This window comes from Tetrao urogallus (genome assembly GCF_951394365.1).
Source record: "Tetrao urogallus genome assembly, chromosome: 2".
Classification (NCBI taxonomy): Eukaryota; Metazoa; Chordata; class Aves; order Galliformes; family Phasianidae; genus Tetrao; species Tetrao urogallus.
Genome location: NC_136814.1, coordinates 15,498,328 through 15,515,390, shown reverse-complemented (window position 1 = coordinate 15,515,390; position 17,063 = coordinate 15,498,328). Strand labels below are relative to the sequence as shown.

At 47.6% G+C, this 17,063-nt stretch overlaps 1 protein-coding gene across 1 annotated transcript; it reads right to left on the bottom strand.

The window, feature by feature from the left end:
- Positions 1-4,822: 4,822 nt before the first annotated feature.
- Positions 4,823-16,485, bottom strand: TTL (tubulin tyrosine ligase; the record flags this gene model as incomplete). The annotated part of the gene is made up of 7 exons (XM_079550618.1): positions 4,823-4,940; positions 6,855-6,998; positions 7,805-8,074; positions 8,167-8,302; positions 10,952-11,184; positions 12,936-13,014; positions 16,329-16,485. 7 exons carry the CDS (start codon positions 16,483-16,485, stop codon positions 4,823-4,825), a joined length of 1,137 nt encoding a protein of 378 aa, XP_079406744.1.
- Between the last annotated feature and the right edge of the window lie 578 nt (positions 16,486-17,063).

Sequence of the window (17,063 nt, the reverse complement as noted above, 5' to 3'; positions counted from 1 at the left end):
TCTAAGGAGCAGGCTTGCAGCCGGCAGCCTGCACCAACACCACTATCAGGCCTCCAAATCACCCCCCAAAATCACCCCAAGTATTTGGCACCTGAACCTCTCAGGTTGCTTTTATCTCGCTCTTGTGACAAACCACTGCCATGGGGCTTGATGTGCTTCTTGGGCTGCACCGGTGCCCCCTCAGGGGATCTGCCACCCCACCATCCCAAAGAAATGCCACAGCCAGGGAGATTTGCTCATTTTAATGATGCTTGAGGACAGACATGGACACAGCGGCTGGAAAAGCACGAGCTGGGAGCCCCGCCGGCTGTACACGTGCATGCTGACGTGCAGGAGACCAGCAGGGAGACCCAGAGCCGTAGCAGGAACGTCCCACGCACCCCCGGCATCGGCTGCTCTCCGAGCCACGGCTCTCTGCAGTAGCTGACACTGGGAATGAGACACCACCGTTAACGCATGTATGGCGCTGCGCAGCTCCTCAGGGAAAGCTGCGTGCAGAGAACACTAAATGCTAGGATGGGGGACGTGCAAGCAGTCCTAAAGGGCACTGATGACAACAGGGCACAGCAGCCAGGTGAAGCAGCATATAAGACCTCCACAGACTTCTCCGGTGTTTTTCATGGCCTTCGGTAGGAGCACAGGAGCTGTTGCTGCCACACGGGAGTTTGCAGATACCCAGGGTCCAGCTGGATCAGACCCTGCTGGTCAACAGCCAGAGCACCTGGGTCCTACATCCTTCATGGCTGACACTGAACAAAGATTAGAGACATCCTGCCATACGGAGGGTATCTTCTTGAAACCCAGCACCATCTTTTGCAAAAGCTTAGGAAAGAAACTAAGACCTATTCTATTGACCTTTTAGCTGAAATGAGCTAGAAAACATTTGTTTTTGCATTTTTATAAAAAACCAAACAACCCAAAGTCTCCAAAGGGTTTGTGAGCATTGCTTGCAAGGCGCACCCACAGCTGCAGCGCTCAGGCCTCAGCCACACGCATGTCCTCTCCTGCTCGGTTAACATATTGGACAAGAGCTGAGGCACTATGCTGTCTGTCCTCCATCATTTTCCCCCGTACTTTACCTCATAAGCATGTTGAGGGCAGTTGGTAAAGAGTCACAGGCAGTACCTGCTGTTTTCCTCCAGCAGCTGTTGCTTATTTTTAAGAATTCAGTACAGATAGCAATGATCAAAGTGTCCCTGAATCACCAGCTCCCCGAAACCCAGCTGAAATACAGATAATAAGCACCTGCACCACCTGTAGTCATGGCTTTACCACTGAACAGAAGCCCTACTTTTAAGGGTGCAGCGGAAACAGCCAGGTGGTAACGTACCACAGTGCAACCCCAGATGAAAACAGGGGAAGAAAAGGCCTTAAGAGTTGGGCAAATGTTCCTGAGTCTCCTGGCTGTCCGCTGCTCCCTTGAAGGACACTGCATCTTTCTACGCCCCGGCTGCTTTCCTGGCATATGTCACTCCACCAGCATGGATCTGTACACTAAGAAAGGGAGCAATTCAATTTTCACATTTCCCTTTTGAGAAGAAAATAAAGATGGCTGGAGTGTTTTTCATTTCTTCAGCACAGGGAACGTTTTATTTTCTCACTCTGCACACTGAGTAGCTTGAGACCATTCAGTGTCCCCTGTCACCTCACATACATCCTGGACGAGGGTGACTGCTATCAGGTCCTGTCTTTGCTGGGGAATAAGTTGTATTGTTAAGCTCACATTAGTTTAAGCTAGTTTTAAGCTAACATGAAAATGCCAACGGAGACATGGTGAACATGGTGCTTACAGGAAGAGTAGGGTTGGTCTCTTCTCACTGGTGACAGGACAAGGGGAAATGGCTTCAAGTTGTGCCAGGGTAAGCTTAGGTTGGGTATCAGGAAAAACTTCTTTACAGAAAGGGTTGTTAAGCGCTGGAATAGGCTCCCCAGAGAGGTGGTTGAGTCACCATCCCTGGATATGTTTAAAAACTGATGCTCAGGGACATGATTTAGCAGAGGGTTGTTAATTAGTGTAGTATGGTTAGGTTGCGGTTGGACTCCATGATCTTTAAGGTTTCTTCCAACCTGAGCAATTCTATGACTCTATGATTCTATGAACAGGTAGCGTTGCCAGTTAACCATTACAGCCTAACTGTTTACCATGGATTGCTACCACCATGCTTTGCCTGGTTTGCATGGAAATTTTGACACCTCATATGCTACCATAAGATTAAAAAAAACAACCAGTTCTTTTCCCACATCTCTTCTCTCGCAGTCTATGACTCACTACTTCCCCACTGCCTCCTGACCCAGAAGCCAAAGAGCTCACGGTGACCCTTCAGCATACACACAAGTTCCAAAGCCGGAGACCAGACCTGGCACTTGGGAGTCCTGCTCAGAAACAAAGCCACCTCACGGCACTTGCAGCCCAGGCTCCTTTACGCACAGCACAGAGGAACACAGCAAAGCCACTCTCTTGTAGCTACTGCTCCTGGTCGCTTCTCAGTGTAGATCAGCTCACCTTGTGCCTGCCACACACTGGGCAGATGCTGATGCATGCAGCACTCAGAGCATTTACAACTTCAGAGGTGTTCATGTGGCCTTCTGGAATGCTTCCTTTCTGCAGTGCTTTTGCTGGGTCTTGCCAAGTGCTCTGTTCTCTTCTGCATTTAAGCATCCTGGTGTGAAATGGCGCCATGCGTGGATCCACAGCATTTTGCAATGGGCGTCTGTGCCGTTACAGTACAATCAAAATGCCTTACTCCAAGGAGGCCAGTACACTTCAGTTCTGCCTACAGAAAGGTGGCAGGACTGTCTGTTTGCAGAGCCTTTAGCTGGCACAAAGACCTTTGACATTTCAGTCATGAGCAGAGACAAATACGTCACAACTCCAGGATCTTGTGAGAGGCAGAAATCCCACTCCTTGATTTGCATCCCATTACACACAGGCAGACAGAAGACTGTAACCTCCATGATCTCCTCATTTGTTTATTTTGGGTAACAGGAACCAGTTTATTTCTGTGCCAACTATCTCTCCCTGCCAGAGGCAGCAGAACACAGTCCTGACCTCAGCAGCACACTCTGCTCTCCTGCTGCAATCAATTCAAACCCCCAGAGCTGCGGTTTTCCATGACGGTTTCCTACGCAGTGTGTGGGGATGTCAATCAGATAATCCATGTCCTTCCCTCCTCACTGGAAATCAGTTCTGCGCTGCTTGAGCAGGCACTTGTTTGCAATCTGCCCTGAAGCATGCTTTCAAACATGTAACCTCAGAGCTAACATACATCCACGCATCGTGTGCAACATGGAAAGAAACTCCTAACCCAGAACCACCAGCGTGCAGCACCCTGTGAGCACTCAGTTCTTCGCAGACACTGCTACAGTCTCTTGAACAGTGAGATCTAATTGTTGAATTTTGACTCTTCATATGAAAATCTGGGGTACAGCACAGACAGATACCACTCACACAGCCAGCTGCTGTTAGAAACGCAGCTGTGCTCCACACAGAACATTAAGCTCAGGAAGGGTTTGCTGGGCCTATGCTAAAAATTCAGATAAACTTCACAGAATGGGTAATATGCCAAGGACTTAGGGTATACTCAGAGTAGATGTTAGCTCTGAAATTCAGGGTCCTCAAGGAATTTAACTTCCCCACAAGAATATCACCCCATCCCAGCTGTGTGGCAAACCTACACGCAAAATATATCCTGGTCTGCAATATCTCATCCATCTTCCCCTTAGCTGGGACTGAGCAGTGGATTGTGGTATTAAGTTGTCAAATAGAAGAGAATCAAATTGATTGGATCAAAAAGAATAAAAATCATTCGAGTTGAGAGGTTTCAGATTCCAGCCTCAAGGGCATAAAGTTGAAAGCGGAGAGAAGAGCCTAAATTCACATCAGAGTCTCAGAAGAAGCTGAGAAGATTGGCTTCCAGCTATGTGAAACACTCTTAGCACAGAAGTGATGCTAGAAATCCAATGGCCTGCAGGTGAGCCCCAAGGGAAAGTCTCTCCACCTGTTTTCAACAGAGTCCAACTGCATCAGACTTGGATGGAAACTGATCAAATCTCATTAGGAAAAGGGATAACTATAATAAACAAACTGCCTTCCCTGCTTCGGTTAATTCACTGCCTGCAGTTCAGCACCCTTTCCAACAGCATCCTTGCCAGTCATTGCTTGGGTGTTCAGCTAGCCAGCTTTGAAAATACCCAAGGAAACTGAATTCTTGGTGTTCCTAGTGTTATGCATCCTGTGATGCAAGACAGCTTGTTCCTTTCTACAGGATAGAGCAGGAACAAAGGAAAGGAGTAACCTATTTGGAGCTGAGCTAAGGCACTAATGATGCAGTAGGTGAGGAAAGAAGAAACATAGTGGGAGGAGTAAAACTTTCCAACCATGACATCCCAGAAGATCACTGCAGTCTTCACTCAACTGCCTTAAAAAAAAAAAAAAAAACAAAAAAAAAACAAAAAAAAAAAAAAACACCCATGTTATCTCTATAGAAAAGGAGGAGCTAATACAGTATTATAGTATCCCTGTTGGGGTTTCATCTTAAGGTTATTTTGCTATACTCCCAGAGATTTGTTTCAGGTATCAAAGTCACATGAGCTGTTTTCTAAAGTAGATTTTGGTGAATGCAGGCAGAGTTGTCTCAGCAGCTCTGGCTCATTGCAGCTTTATGTAGATGCCTGTTTTGTTGTTTTTCTCCATGACCTTCCAGAAAAAAAGAGAAGCCTGTCCCTATCACTTTTTGGCATAATACTGAGATAGGCCATTAAACAGTGCTGACCCAATGGGTGCCGTCTCTCCTTGAACACAGCAGATGCACTCCTGTAATCATCACAGTTTGATAAAGATCGATGTTGGCTGGCTTGCCTTCTGTCCAGTGTCAGCAAGGGGGAAAACACTAGAGATGGCTACATCCACAATTCCTTGGCAGAGTTCCGCATATAGCTTCCTAAGAGATGAGAGAGAGACAGAGTAAGATGCTCAAACAGAGCAAACCAGCAGGTCTCCCAACTTCTTTTCATACAGGCATGCATTTTCCCAAAGGGAGCTACAAGATCCTGCTGCTGTTACGGTGGCCCCAGGGAGGCTAGTGGTGGATCAGGCATTTCTTGATATCCTCCCCTCCTATTTCAGCAACTGTCTTCTTTTTTAACGATGCTCCCATTCACAACATTGCTCTCTGCAGCTTGGGACCACAAAACCTGTTATCTGAGTTTACTGTCAGAACAGCAGACATTGTAGTTGCTCAGCAGTGTCTCCCACCTTCAGGACTCTCACCACTAGATGCATGGGGGAAGACAACTGCTGAGAACACCCCGTAGCAGTTTCTCAGCTCAGGAAGTCATGATCATCATGACCCTGTGCAAGTGGAAGTGTGGAGGTGTGCCCCAGAGAGACTTCTCTGATGAACATGTGATTTGATGAAATTCTGCAATGATGTGCAGTTGTGCACAGTAACTTGTAAGCTAGGCACAGAGATTTCACAAGACCACTCCTTGGAAGAGTTTCATAATGGTAAGGCTCATACAGAGCAGGATTAGGAAGAAGAGAGACACTGTGTTTGAGGAATTGAGTTAACAGCAGCTTCATTTTCTGCTGAAGGTAATACCTGTGTAACCTCACAGAACACGCTGGAGTATGGGATACAGAGCACTAAAGCTGTCTTTACTAGAATTAACAATGTCACTCTATTAGCTGGAGCTTCATGACAGTAAGACACTTTTTCAGCTTCTGGGCATGTTGCTGCTTCCAGTGCTATAAATTAGAATAGCCCTGAAGAGAAAAAGCCACCAATAGCCAAAACTTAGCTCATCTGCTTCTCAAGGCTTCCAAGTGCCATACATAGGTACAAAGCAACCAGAGCATTGTTGAAACCCAAACCTATGCAGCAGAAGCCAAATTCTACCCATGCAGCAAAAAGGAGGTGCCAGGCAGAATTGTACCACGGTACACATGATGAACAGGACATTCTGGACAACAAAAGCCCCCCCCCCAAGGTCTAGCTCTGAAAAGGCTTCTGTCTGGGCTGCCTGGTAAGATGACCCCTTATTTCCTTCTCTAGTATTAGCAATGATTTGCTCTAATTTATATCTAATATAGATTGATGCACATAATATAACATATATAATTATGTTATCATACTATTTACAGCATATATGATAGTCATACGTATATACAAATAATTTTAAAAATATAATAATGCAGACAATGTGGAACAGCCTGCTATGCTGGGTCTGTATATGGTATAGATGCCTATTTAGGCATCCTATTCCTAGTTTTCCACAGTTGTCTCAATCCCATGAAACAGCACTTCTCACTGTGCCTATGCAGAGATGCTCATGGCCATGGCTTTGTGGCTGTGGTTGTCACAGCTCTCAGCTGCAGCTAGTAGAGCATTTGATCTCACATCTGAGGCATCCACAGAGTGCTCTGGAATCCCGATGCCTGCAAATTCAGTGAATTCAGCTGTTACCTTTAAAGCTACGCATTATTCTGTGCTCACGTGAAGAGCAGCCACCACTGTCTCTACAAGAGAATGAGAAACCACCTGAGGTCAAAGGCATTAATTCTGCAACATACCCCATGGTGTCAGTAAAAACAACCCAAGTTATACTCAGATCCAGTTGTTCAGAAAATGAGATTTAAGAAGGAAAGACGCTGGGGGAAGCCAAGCACAGAGGCAGCAGCAATTAATTTAAATTGACTGGCAGTTAGAGCAATATCTGGTATGGATTTGCCTGGGAAAGGCCCCTACCATTCACTTTCTTCCACCTTTTTTGTTTGGAGCTGGTATGCAGCCATGTTTTAAGCAAGTTATGTGAACAGTGGTATCACAAATGTATTACAGAAGCTGGCTACTTACTGGGCACAAGCTGGAGCCCCATTGACTTCTATGAGCCAGACTTTCAACTCCTCATCAACCATAAAGTCAAAGCCAAAGAGCTGGAAGCTCTGGTAGTGAAGATGCTTTGTGCTGATTGCAGGCTCTATACACATAAGGCAGCTTCTGTGATGGGAAAAGCACAAACACAAGGTTAAAAGCCCTGCAGACACAGTCTGCGCTGCAGTTTCTGAGGGCGAGTACACAGTACAGTGAAGTGGATGGGTCACCTGCTGCTGCAGAAGGCAGAGCCACAAAGGATTGTACCTAGGTCCTCAGGGAACTGACACTTGGAGCTCATTTGCCACTGAAACCCTCAAAGTTATGTCTCTTTGGCTTAAGTAATAGCAATGGAGTATTTGCAAAGGAAATTCTGCCATGGAGGACCACTTTTTCAAGACCCAGCTTCTCTCCAGCACCATTATCTCTCCAGACAATTTCCTCAGTACCCAGGAAGCAGCTGACAAAGCTAGCTTAGCTCTGCTTGGAATTAATAAGACAAAATGCCTTGCAGCAAGGCGCGCCGCTTGCTGACAGCAGGGGAGCACTGAGATCCTGCAGATTTGAGTCCTGCTTCATTTCCACTCATATGCCCTATGTCTTTTTTCACTTCATCCTTTCCTAGACCTATCATTTGACCTACTCTCTTCCCCCACCAAGTCATCTCACTCCCTTATCAAGCTACAGCCAGCAAAATGCACACATATTGGCACACTGCTTTTAGAGAACAGCACCTATATAGTTCCTTATCTGCTTTACTATTGAGCAATGACATTGGGGTCCTGGCTTTATCTTCAATGTATCTCTGAGCCACAACCCCTGATCCAAGCAAATGAAACTCCTCCCTTATCTGCCTGCCTTCCCAGCTGTGTTCACACACACACTCTGTCACTCAGGGTTTATCTATCCCTGTACAATAGGTAGCTGGTTACCTTATTATGTGTTTGATTTGCAGTAAGATGCTATTCTCCAGCGTTGTGTTCAGGGCATCCATCAGATACTGGTTGAACTCTTCAAAGAACATTTCATTCCCTTCCTCATACCGCCCATAATTTTTGGAATATTCCTTCTGAATGCAGTGATTGGTCAGGTGGCAGGTTTTGTCCTGGAAATTAGCACTGTTATATGGTTCGGAAGAGGTCCGCAGGACACCCTCTCTGTAGAGGTAGATATTATATAGATGATCTACGAGAACCCAGCTCCTAGGGGAAAGGAGAACAAACTCACGTCCCACTGGCTGAACAAGAAACAGCACAAACCAGTATTACAGTAGCCAAGAAAGCAACCAAGTTACCTGATATCAAATTTGCGATGCCCTGGCTCCAAAAGAAGAGGCTTCTCCAGGTATTTCTGAATCACGTGCACTTGTCCCTGCTCATCGATGAAATCCAGGAGCTCTGAAGCCTCTGAAGAAATCAGGATCCCTTCCCCTGGCACGGAAAAGAAAAAAATTGGTAAAGATCATTGCTGGAGCTCTTTCCAGGCCCAAGTGGGTCATAGCTCGTTCCCATGACAAAACAAGCAATATACAAGAACCAACAACTTCAGAGCTGATTGCTGCCTGAGCAATTGTCACATTTGCATGAAGTCAGGTAGCAGACTGGCAGAGCTATATCCCTCTTCCCTCAGCACAGGGAATTTGGTTTCTTCACAGCTGGAGCATAGCTGGGAACCACAGGTTCCAGAGATAACATGGGGCTTTTTGGCAGGTAGATGGCTATTTTAGATGCAAGTGGATGCACAGCAGAGAGAGACCTTGGCAAGAAGTGAGGCAGCTGCTTTGTATGGGGGATTTTGTTTCCCTTTCTGGCAAGTTTTTTTCCATCTGGTCTTGGAAGGGAGGAACATTTAGCAAGCATTTTTTAATTCTGTTTTGCTTTTCTCTGTTTTTCAGCAATTTGGAAAGCAGGGTTTTGGCAGTTTGTGAGGTTTTTATTTATTTTGTTTCTTTGGGAAGGGAGGTTTGTTTTTCTCCTAGACTCAGACTTTCTTCCCCCGCTCAGCTTTTCTCTTTGCCAGAGGCAGTCACACATGCATGCATGTGCAAACTGTGTTCCTCTGCTCACTGAGTCCATTTAAATTACTGCTGAAACCACTGCTGAATTAGGAAAAGAACTGTTTCAAAATGCTCATTCACATAATCAGCGTTTTCCCCTGCATGGAAACTATTCATTAAAGAACTTAGACACATCTTTTAAATACTATCACACTTTGGCTGAAGCTGTCACTGTTCATTTCTTGCAAGTCTAGCAACAAATCCACTCAAACAAGCTCAAACAAAATTATCTAACAATTCTCAGCTGGAAACGCTTCATTAAAATACTTCTTTTTTTTTCCTTCTTCTTTTTTTCTAGTGGGTGGGGGAGAGGGGGGTGCAGGGGGACGACAAGAAGGAAGTTTTTTAGTTCCCTGATTAGAGCAGTGCCAAGCAGACACTTACAATGGTACAATCACAGGGCTAAGCACGGGGGGAAAGGAGGAAAACAGCATCTCTTTAAGCCCCTGCAGTAGGAAAATCAGCAAGTATCTGTTCTGTGCTGGACAGATGGTGAACTGAGGGAGTGGTTAGCTTAACTGTGCACCTAGTCAGCAGCCCAGTGAGACAGAAAAGCAGCTTATGTGAGGGCCACTGTCTCTGTTCTCAAAGACAACACAAAAATCTCTCAACTATTAAGTCAGAACATCCTAAACCTTTAGTCTTCCTATTACTGATGGACAATCAAGTTTCTTCTAGAACTCCTCAGAGTCAGGAGCTGTGCCTTAACTGAGTCTGGCTGGGCAATTAATACTGACAAGCTTTCCACTTCATCAGAAGTAATCCCAAGACATTTAGACCTGCTCTCTAGAAGATTAACATCAGGTTTGCTCACCACATGAATTCCCATCTTGAATCCTGCAGCACGCCGATGAATACAAAAAGTTACTTTAATGTAGAAAAGAAGGTGAGATTACATTTGAATAAAATATGTGGGGAGTTTAAATCTCTTCATGCTGCAGCAAACAACAGCCACTTTTTTCAGTTTTCCAGATTGTTTCTTTGCCAGTGACACTAAACAGACACACTTCCTATCGGCAGTGTGATAAAAGGACCCATTTCCCCTTCCTCCCCATGGAAAAATACAGTCTTCTGATGCTTTGCAGTAACACAGCCATGAAAGCAGAACACTGAGGAAAGCCTGCATGAAGGAAAGTTATATCCTGCAGCCACTCACCTCTGGCTTTCACACTGCCTGATGATTTTTGTAAAGCTGCATCAGAAAAGACTCTGCAAATGTGCATGTGGCCTTGCTACCTTTGAATGGACCGAGTTCTTCACAAGCAGCAAAGCAAGTTTCCATAAAGCAATTCTACCAGCATGCCAGAGATACTGCTATGATGCTAGATAGGATAATTACCAAAGCATTCCATTCATAGCTGTGTCCACCTATCTCATCTTAATAGCTCATAATTTCTGGAAGGAGGGATATGTTATCATTTAAGTATCTGTATGTTATCTATTATGTATCTTATTCAAATCAAGGGAAGTGCAGATAATGCATTGCTTGCTTTTGCTCTGCTCCCTGCCCACAGTTTGGATATAATTTGGATACACTGAGCTCATTGACTCTCACTCTCAAGTGTGACCATGAGCTGGCCACTGGCACCAGGTATTTGAGTTGGTTGGAAGACAAACATTGGTATTTCTACTCAGCTGAAATCAGGTTTAGATGCAGCATGATAATGTTTCCTGCTGTCATGGACGACTACTGACCTGTTTGATGCCCTCCTTCTTATATCTCATTCTGCTCCCTCATCTCCTATAGCCCACATTCCCTTGGCCTGCTTCTCCCTGCTGTTTTCCCCCTGCAGCAAACCTTCTTATATTTTGAGGTGCATGAGTAGAAAAAAGGGGGTCCTTTCACTGCCATCCATGTCCACCTACCATATGCATATTACAGATTGCATATCCTTCACATAAGGAGTTCCATGTCACTAAGCAGTAGCCAAAGCCTTTCACAGACAGGCTTGGGCTCAACCAAACCCCATAACTCATCTAGAAGGAATAGTGAGAAGGTGGCTCATTTTGCTGGAGAACGAACCTTTGGCACCAGCTGAGGACTTGGCAATCCACACATTGCCTTCTCTGCCTTCCTGACGCCTGTTGTAAGCTGCCAAGAAGACCTCCCTCTCATCTGTCCTCGTGTTGTTTATAAGATGGTGAATTCCATTCTGCGCCGGAGCCACGGGGGTCTTCAAGTTTGTTGGGTAAATCACATATGACTCGGGAAACCACGTGCAAGACTCTGATAGCTCAGGGCTTGTCTTGATTAGCCTAGATGAAAAGATACAGGCTGATAATTTCCAAATTGTTAATCTCCAGAGTGACCTGTGAGGACATCATTTAATAAGTACAAATCTCCACTAACTGGGCTCTTTTGCTTGGTGATGAATAGTATCTTACAGATAAACTGGATTCAGTTATTGTGTTCTCTTTCTGCCTTTGAAATTAGGGTCTTCCTATACAGATTAAGGCAACTCAAAACCGCAGCTCTTTGAACCAGACCTACACACTTCTGTTAAATATCTTCTAGATACTATGGATGTCATGAAACAACCAGCAGAGGAGAAACCACTCTAGTTAGAGCTTGCAGTGACCCCTCTGCACCGTCTCTGCACAAGGCCACTGAGGAGGCACGATTGCTAAATACACAACAGGGCAAGAAGGAAGCTGTGATAACAGCAAAGAAGAGCCAAAGCAGTAATGCTGGGCTTTTGATCGCATTCCCACTGAGATCAGATCAGACACCTTAACTGTGATGGAAGGCCACTGGGAATGCACTGAAGGCAAGGATACGGCTACATGTTTCATTTTCTGAGGTGCCCAGGATACCCTCTGCATGCAGCCTCTGTTCCCTCTAGCAGATACTTTCTCCTATCAGTTACATCAAGAGATGCCAGCAAACTCCTGCCAGTGGTGCTCAGGTTTGTTATCCTTCAGAGTCCAGGAAGCTGCCTGCCTCTTTGAACATTTGCTGTGTTTTGCTGAAGGCCAAAAGCAGAGCTAATTACGTGCTGACTCTCTCCATATATTTGTGCCTGTCTGTTGAAATAGCAGTCAGGCAGTGACACCCTCAGATCCCACTGTCAGAGGAATGTCACTTCTGGTCCCTTGGGTTCATAAGTGTCTTGATGCGTGACTGACTCTAGAGCTCAAAAGGTCAGCCAAGCTTCAGGAGAGAAAAAAAAGCAGAAGCATTTTTGATCCTTATCCAGATCCTTGGTGGCACAGAAATCCAGCTGGGGAGTGCATCAAATGCTTGTTTAAAATATACTCTTAGTGCCTGATACTATCACCACTGCACAGAAAGCTTCTGGGACTAGGTCCTTTGCAGAGGAAGGAGAGGCCTCAGAGCAGCATGCAGCCTGAAGAGCTGCATCAGCAAGAGGCAGGACGGACACTAACATGGAATTCATGAGATTCTTGGTGGAGGCCAAGAGTTCTGACATGAAGAGGCCCTAATGGTTTGCAGGGGGACTAGGGTTATCTGCAATGAAAGCTCACCGTCATTTCCCCAGGAGACTGTGGCATGGCTGGTCGTGCAGAAATAACTCCCAGAGCCAGCTCTTCCTAGAGATGTCTCCAGACATTTGCTTGACCAACAAATATGATTAGCTAAAGGCATATTAGTGCCTCCCCTCTGTATGAATCAGAATAAAAGGAGTAGGTTTTAATCAAGTAGCTACAAGGAGAAAGAGCAGATATGGTTTGTTTTTTTCTTTTTTTGTTTATTTGTTTTTCCTTTGATTTGGCTCTAATCTGCAGCTCCCTGTCTGCCTGATTCAATATACTCTATTTTTCCAGCAGATGTAATTCAGTGGAAATGCCATTTCCCCTGAAGTTACAGAGAGGTCATTGTGCACAGATATCTGCGTAGATCAACACAGGAATCTGAAGACAGCACGTGCTAGGACATTCCCAGGGCAACTGTTCAGTGAAATACCCTAACAACAGGTTGAGCTGTTGACAAAAGATAGCAGAAATATTTCTACCAACCCCATGCAAGTATTCAGTAAATTTCTTACTTCACCAGGGATGCTTTGCGGCACAGCTTGTCCGCTCCCCTGTAATAATTCACCAACTGCACAAGTCCAGGTTCGTGGCCTACAAGGAAAAATAGAAGGGTCAGACAAACTTAAATTACTGAAGGAAAAAATACCTGCTTGGTGCAAGGGACCCATGCAGCAGGGAAGAAAACCAGTCTGTCTCTTCACCCCATGTCAAAGAAATAGGAACTGAGCTGATACCGGCTCTGCTATTTTCTTTCCTTCAGGGAAGAAGGCCTATGCACTTACTTAAGTCTGCTTTGAAACTGTCATTGTCATTTTCCAATGGAAAATAACCATTTCCTAATTTATACTGGGAACTGGCAGAGCCACCCAAAAACATTCTCCATTTGCTGGTGGCAGTTTTTAAGAGCCAAGATTTCACTCAAGTGCAGTAGGAAGATGAAGTACATCACAGCACAAAGATCACAGCTTAGAAAACAGCCATAGGGATTTTGCTTTTCTTTTGTCATTTTCAGCAGGATTCCCTTTGGGCCCAGTTAAAACACTGAAAAATGTTGAAAGATTTAGCCTCACTGCTCATACTGGGCTTCACACCACAGCCTGCCTGTCCTCACCCTTAAACACAGTGCAGACACCTGTGCTCCATTAAGAGCTCTCTGCTGCAACAGGCCGGAGGGTAATGCAGATCTGGGCAGCAACACAGCCATCAACGTGCAACAGGTGAACAATGCCTGAAGCAACACCTGGGGCCCTGTGACAACAACCAACAGGAACACGAATAGGGAAAATCTGACAGGAAACCACTCTGGTCTGAAACACGACCTTGAGGAAAACTCCCAGGCATGACATTATTTGCATTTTTGCCTTCTCATTCCAAACAAATGCCTGTGGGAGTGATTTAAGCCCTGAACAGTATGCAGAGTTTTAGTTGTTTTAGTTACCCTCCTTGGAGTTTGTCTGAAAAAAAAAAGTCCAGAGAAAACATTAACTGAAAGACCAGGCACCTGCAAGATCACAGATAGTCAACATCTACTTCAATTAAAAACAGAAAACAAAAAAAACTATGGGTCACTATTTTATTCACAGATGTGAGAAAGCTGAAACCCATCATTTGGCAAAAGATCTGCAATTTCAGGTACTTTAACATGTCACACACTGATTTACTGAAAGAAATCAGCAAAATTTCTCAAGACTTCCTTCTGTTTCCAGTTTATTTATTTTGCTTGCTTCTTATAGGAACTGAGGTCCAAAGATGACCTCACTATTTCAAGTGGACTCACTGCTTAAGGGCACGGTTAGCCCAAGAAGTAGGAAATCAGTGAGTACAACTGGAGTGCTTGCAGCCAGCCAGAGGCTCCAGCTGAGTTCCCACCTCCATCTCTCTCCCAGGATGCACAGCCTTACAGCTTTCTGAAATGACGTCTATTTCAAGCCTTCAGAAAAACCAAGTTAGCCTGCATGCAACAGCTGCTCAGAGGGACAGCTTGAGGAAGATACACCAGAGATAGTTCTACAGCTTTTTGGAATACATACCAAAACCATGGTTTTTGTCTGAATCTACTGATTTCAGGCAACCAGCTCCTGCTATAGAAGGATAGGTTGAAGAAACCAGTACCAAAGTTTAGTCCCCCTCTAACAGTTGTAGCTGCATCTTGGCTGCATGAAGGGTTTAAATTTTCAGGCTTTCCACTGCAATACATGCTGAAGAGCTTGCTGAAGCCCTTCCATCATCCCTGGGCTCTTCTCCACTATGGAAAAGTTTGTTAAAGAGATTGAAATGTACAGCTGGATATGCTGTGCAGGTCACATCAGAGGACCGTGCTGGGTCTGTGACAAAGTCTGATGATCAAAGTCACATCTTCATACCCAGCACATTAGGGTACAGCTTTGCTTGCTGTGGCTGGCTGCAGCACCTGTGAGCATCCTCACTGCTTTAGCTTCCCCTCTGCTTGCTGCAAACAGCTTTGTGCTGGGAAGTGACCACACGGCATTTGCCATAGGATGTGGGAACTTTCCAGTTGCGAATTCATGTGGAAACAAGGACAGAGGTGCTGGAACTGATGAACTGCAGATCTGAAAGAGCAGTGCTGATTGAATGGTGCTTGGTTTGAATTACATGAAAGGGGCTGGAAAAGCAATCTTGCCCTCAAGTTGATGGGGTGAGGGGATTTCTCCTTATCCAGTGCTTCTGCAGCCTGAAGCAGTGCTGCAAAATCACTGGAAACCATGGTGAATGAGATGGAAGGAGGCCAGGAGGGTCCTGCCAGACGTCTGATGCAGAAATAGGGGACCACAGAAGGGAAACACGGCTGTGCTTAGCAGCATGCTGATCCTAAACTGGCTTCAGCACTCCTGGGGACAGGAGCCAGCATGGGGCCAGAACAGCAGCTGGCATTCTGCACGGACAGCTGCCAGCCCTGCAGCTCCAGCCAGCTTGCCACCAGCCACGGGCAATGACACTGCATCTCTGCCTCCCACCCCACCCCACACTGCTGCCAGTGCCTTGCATGGCTCTTCCTGCTTTTGGGCTGAGCATGGCCCTTTCTCTCCCTGCTTTCAGGCTCTTCCCTGTCCAGCACTGGACAAGCACTGTGCAGGGCATGCGAGAGACAAATCTGTACAGGGGAGCCCTCAGGTCTTGTTCAGCCATGGCCAATCATGATCAAACATGGTCTTGTTCAACCATGGCCGGCAGGGGAGACAAGGAGGGTGGAAGGCTTAACTTACAGACACACAGCCTTTCACCCTGCCCCAAGCAAGAACCAGATGTGTTCACAGTCTGAACAGAAAAAGGCCTCAAGAGCATTGCTGCAGGATGAGGCAGGCTCAGAGGGGATCCTGAAACCAGTGCCCCCAACATGCAAGAACCAAATAAAGGGAATGCCCTGCTATGGGGTGAGTGCCCTGTGTGCCAGCATCTTAGCCCCTCCACCCTGCAGCCCCAGGCCGGGCATTTTGGGGGGACTGCAGAGACACCATCCTGAAAGCACTTGGGGAAGGTGATACTTCGAGTTCAGCAGAGGGGCGGTGGTCCCCAGCCAGGACTGCCCAACCTCAGGCTGTGAGGTTGCTGGAGAAACCCCTTCCCAGGGCTGGGAAGCGCCGCACGGACCCACCGGCCTCAGCCCTTTGTTCTGAGCGACGCCGGTTGCGGGGGTCCTGCGACAAGGAGCCGGGCAGACGTCCGGGGATCAGCATGACTGGTAAGGGGTGGGGAGCGGCAGGCCCCAGGGGCCCGCGGGACGAGAGGCCGTGACAAGCCGGGGGGCTGCGCCTTGACGCGGGGTCCCCCTCCCTGAACCGGGGCCCGCTCGGGCCGAGGGGAGCGGCACCACGCCTAGCCGGGTCCCCGCAGGAAGAACCGAGAGACGCTCGGCGACGAAAGACGCTGCCACGGCTCTCCCTTACCCAGCCTGCCGAAGGGGAGCCGGTTCCTCTCGCCCAGCATCAGGTTGAAGCGGGGGTTGTCCTTCCTCAGGCGCTTCCACTGCCCGGTGGCCAAGAGGAGCCGGGAGACCTCCGCGTAGACGCTGCTGTTCTCGTCCCGCACCACGAAGGTGTACATGGCGGCGGGGCGAGCCTACCCCCGGGGGCCCGACGGGTGCCCCAGGCCCATGGGGCCCCGCCGCAGCCTAGGCAGGGCCCTCCGCCGCCGCCGCCCTCGCCGCCTCCCGGCCGAGCTCCGCATGGCCGGGGCCGCCCGCCCCTGCGCGCCGCCCGCCCCGCACCGCGCCACGCCGCAGGGCTGAGCTCATCGCGGGGAGGGACCGCAAGGCGCCGGCGGCTGCGGGGCGGGGAGGCCCCGGCACGGGCCTACCCCGGGGTGGGGGGAGGGTGGGCCCGCCCCGGCGCGGCACGCCCCCGCCCCGCCTTCCTCGGAGCGACCCGGAAGCGGAGCCGTGCAAGATGGCGTCAGGGAGTGACGTAATGCGGCCCCGTTTCCGGGCGACGCCGCGGGAAGCGCCCCTTCGGGACCGCGTCCCGCGCTCCGGACTGAGGGAGGAGGCGGGAAGAGCGTGGGGAGGTCGAAGGGAAAGGGCGAAAGCTTAACGAGTGTCTTTGTTTTTTGCCTCCTGCACGCTCTGCAGTCGACCGCAGTCATCTGATTGTACCGGTCCGGGGTTCGGGCAGTTTGCGTCTTTT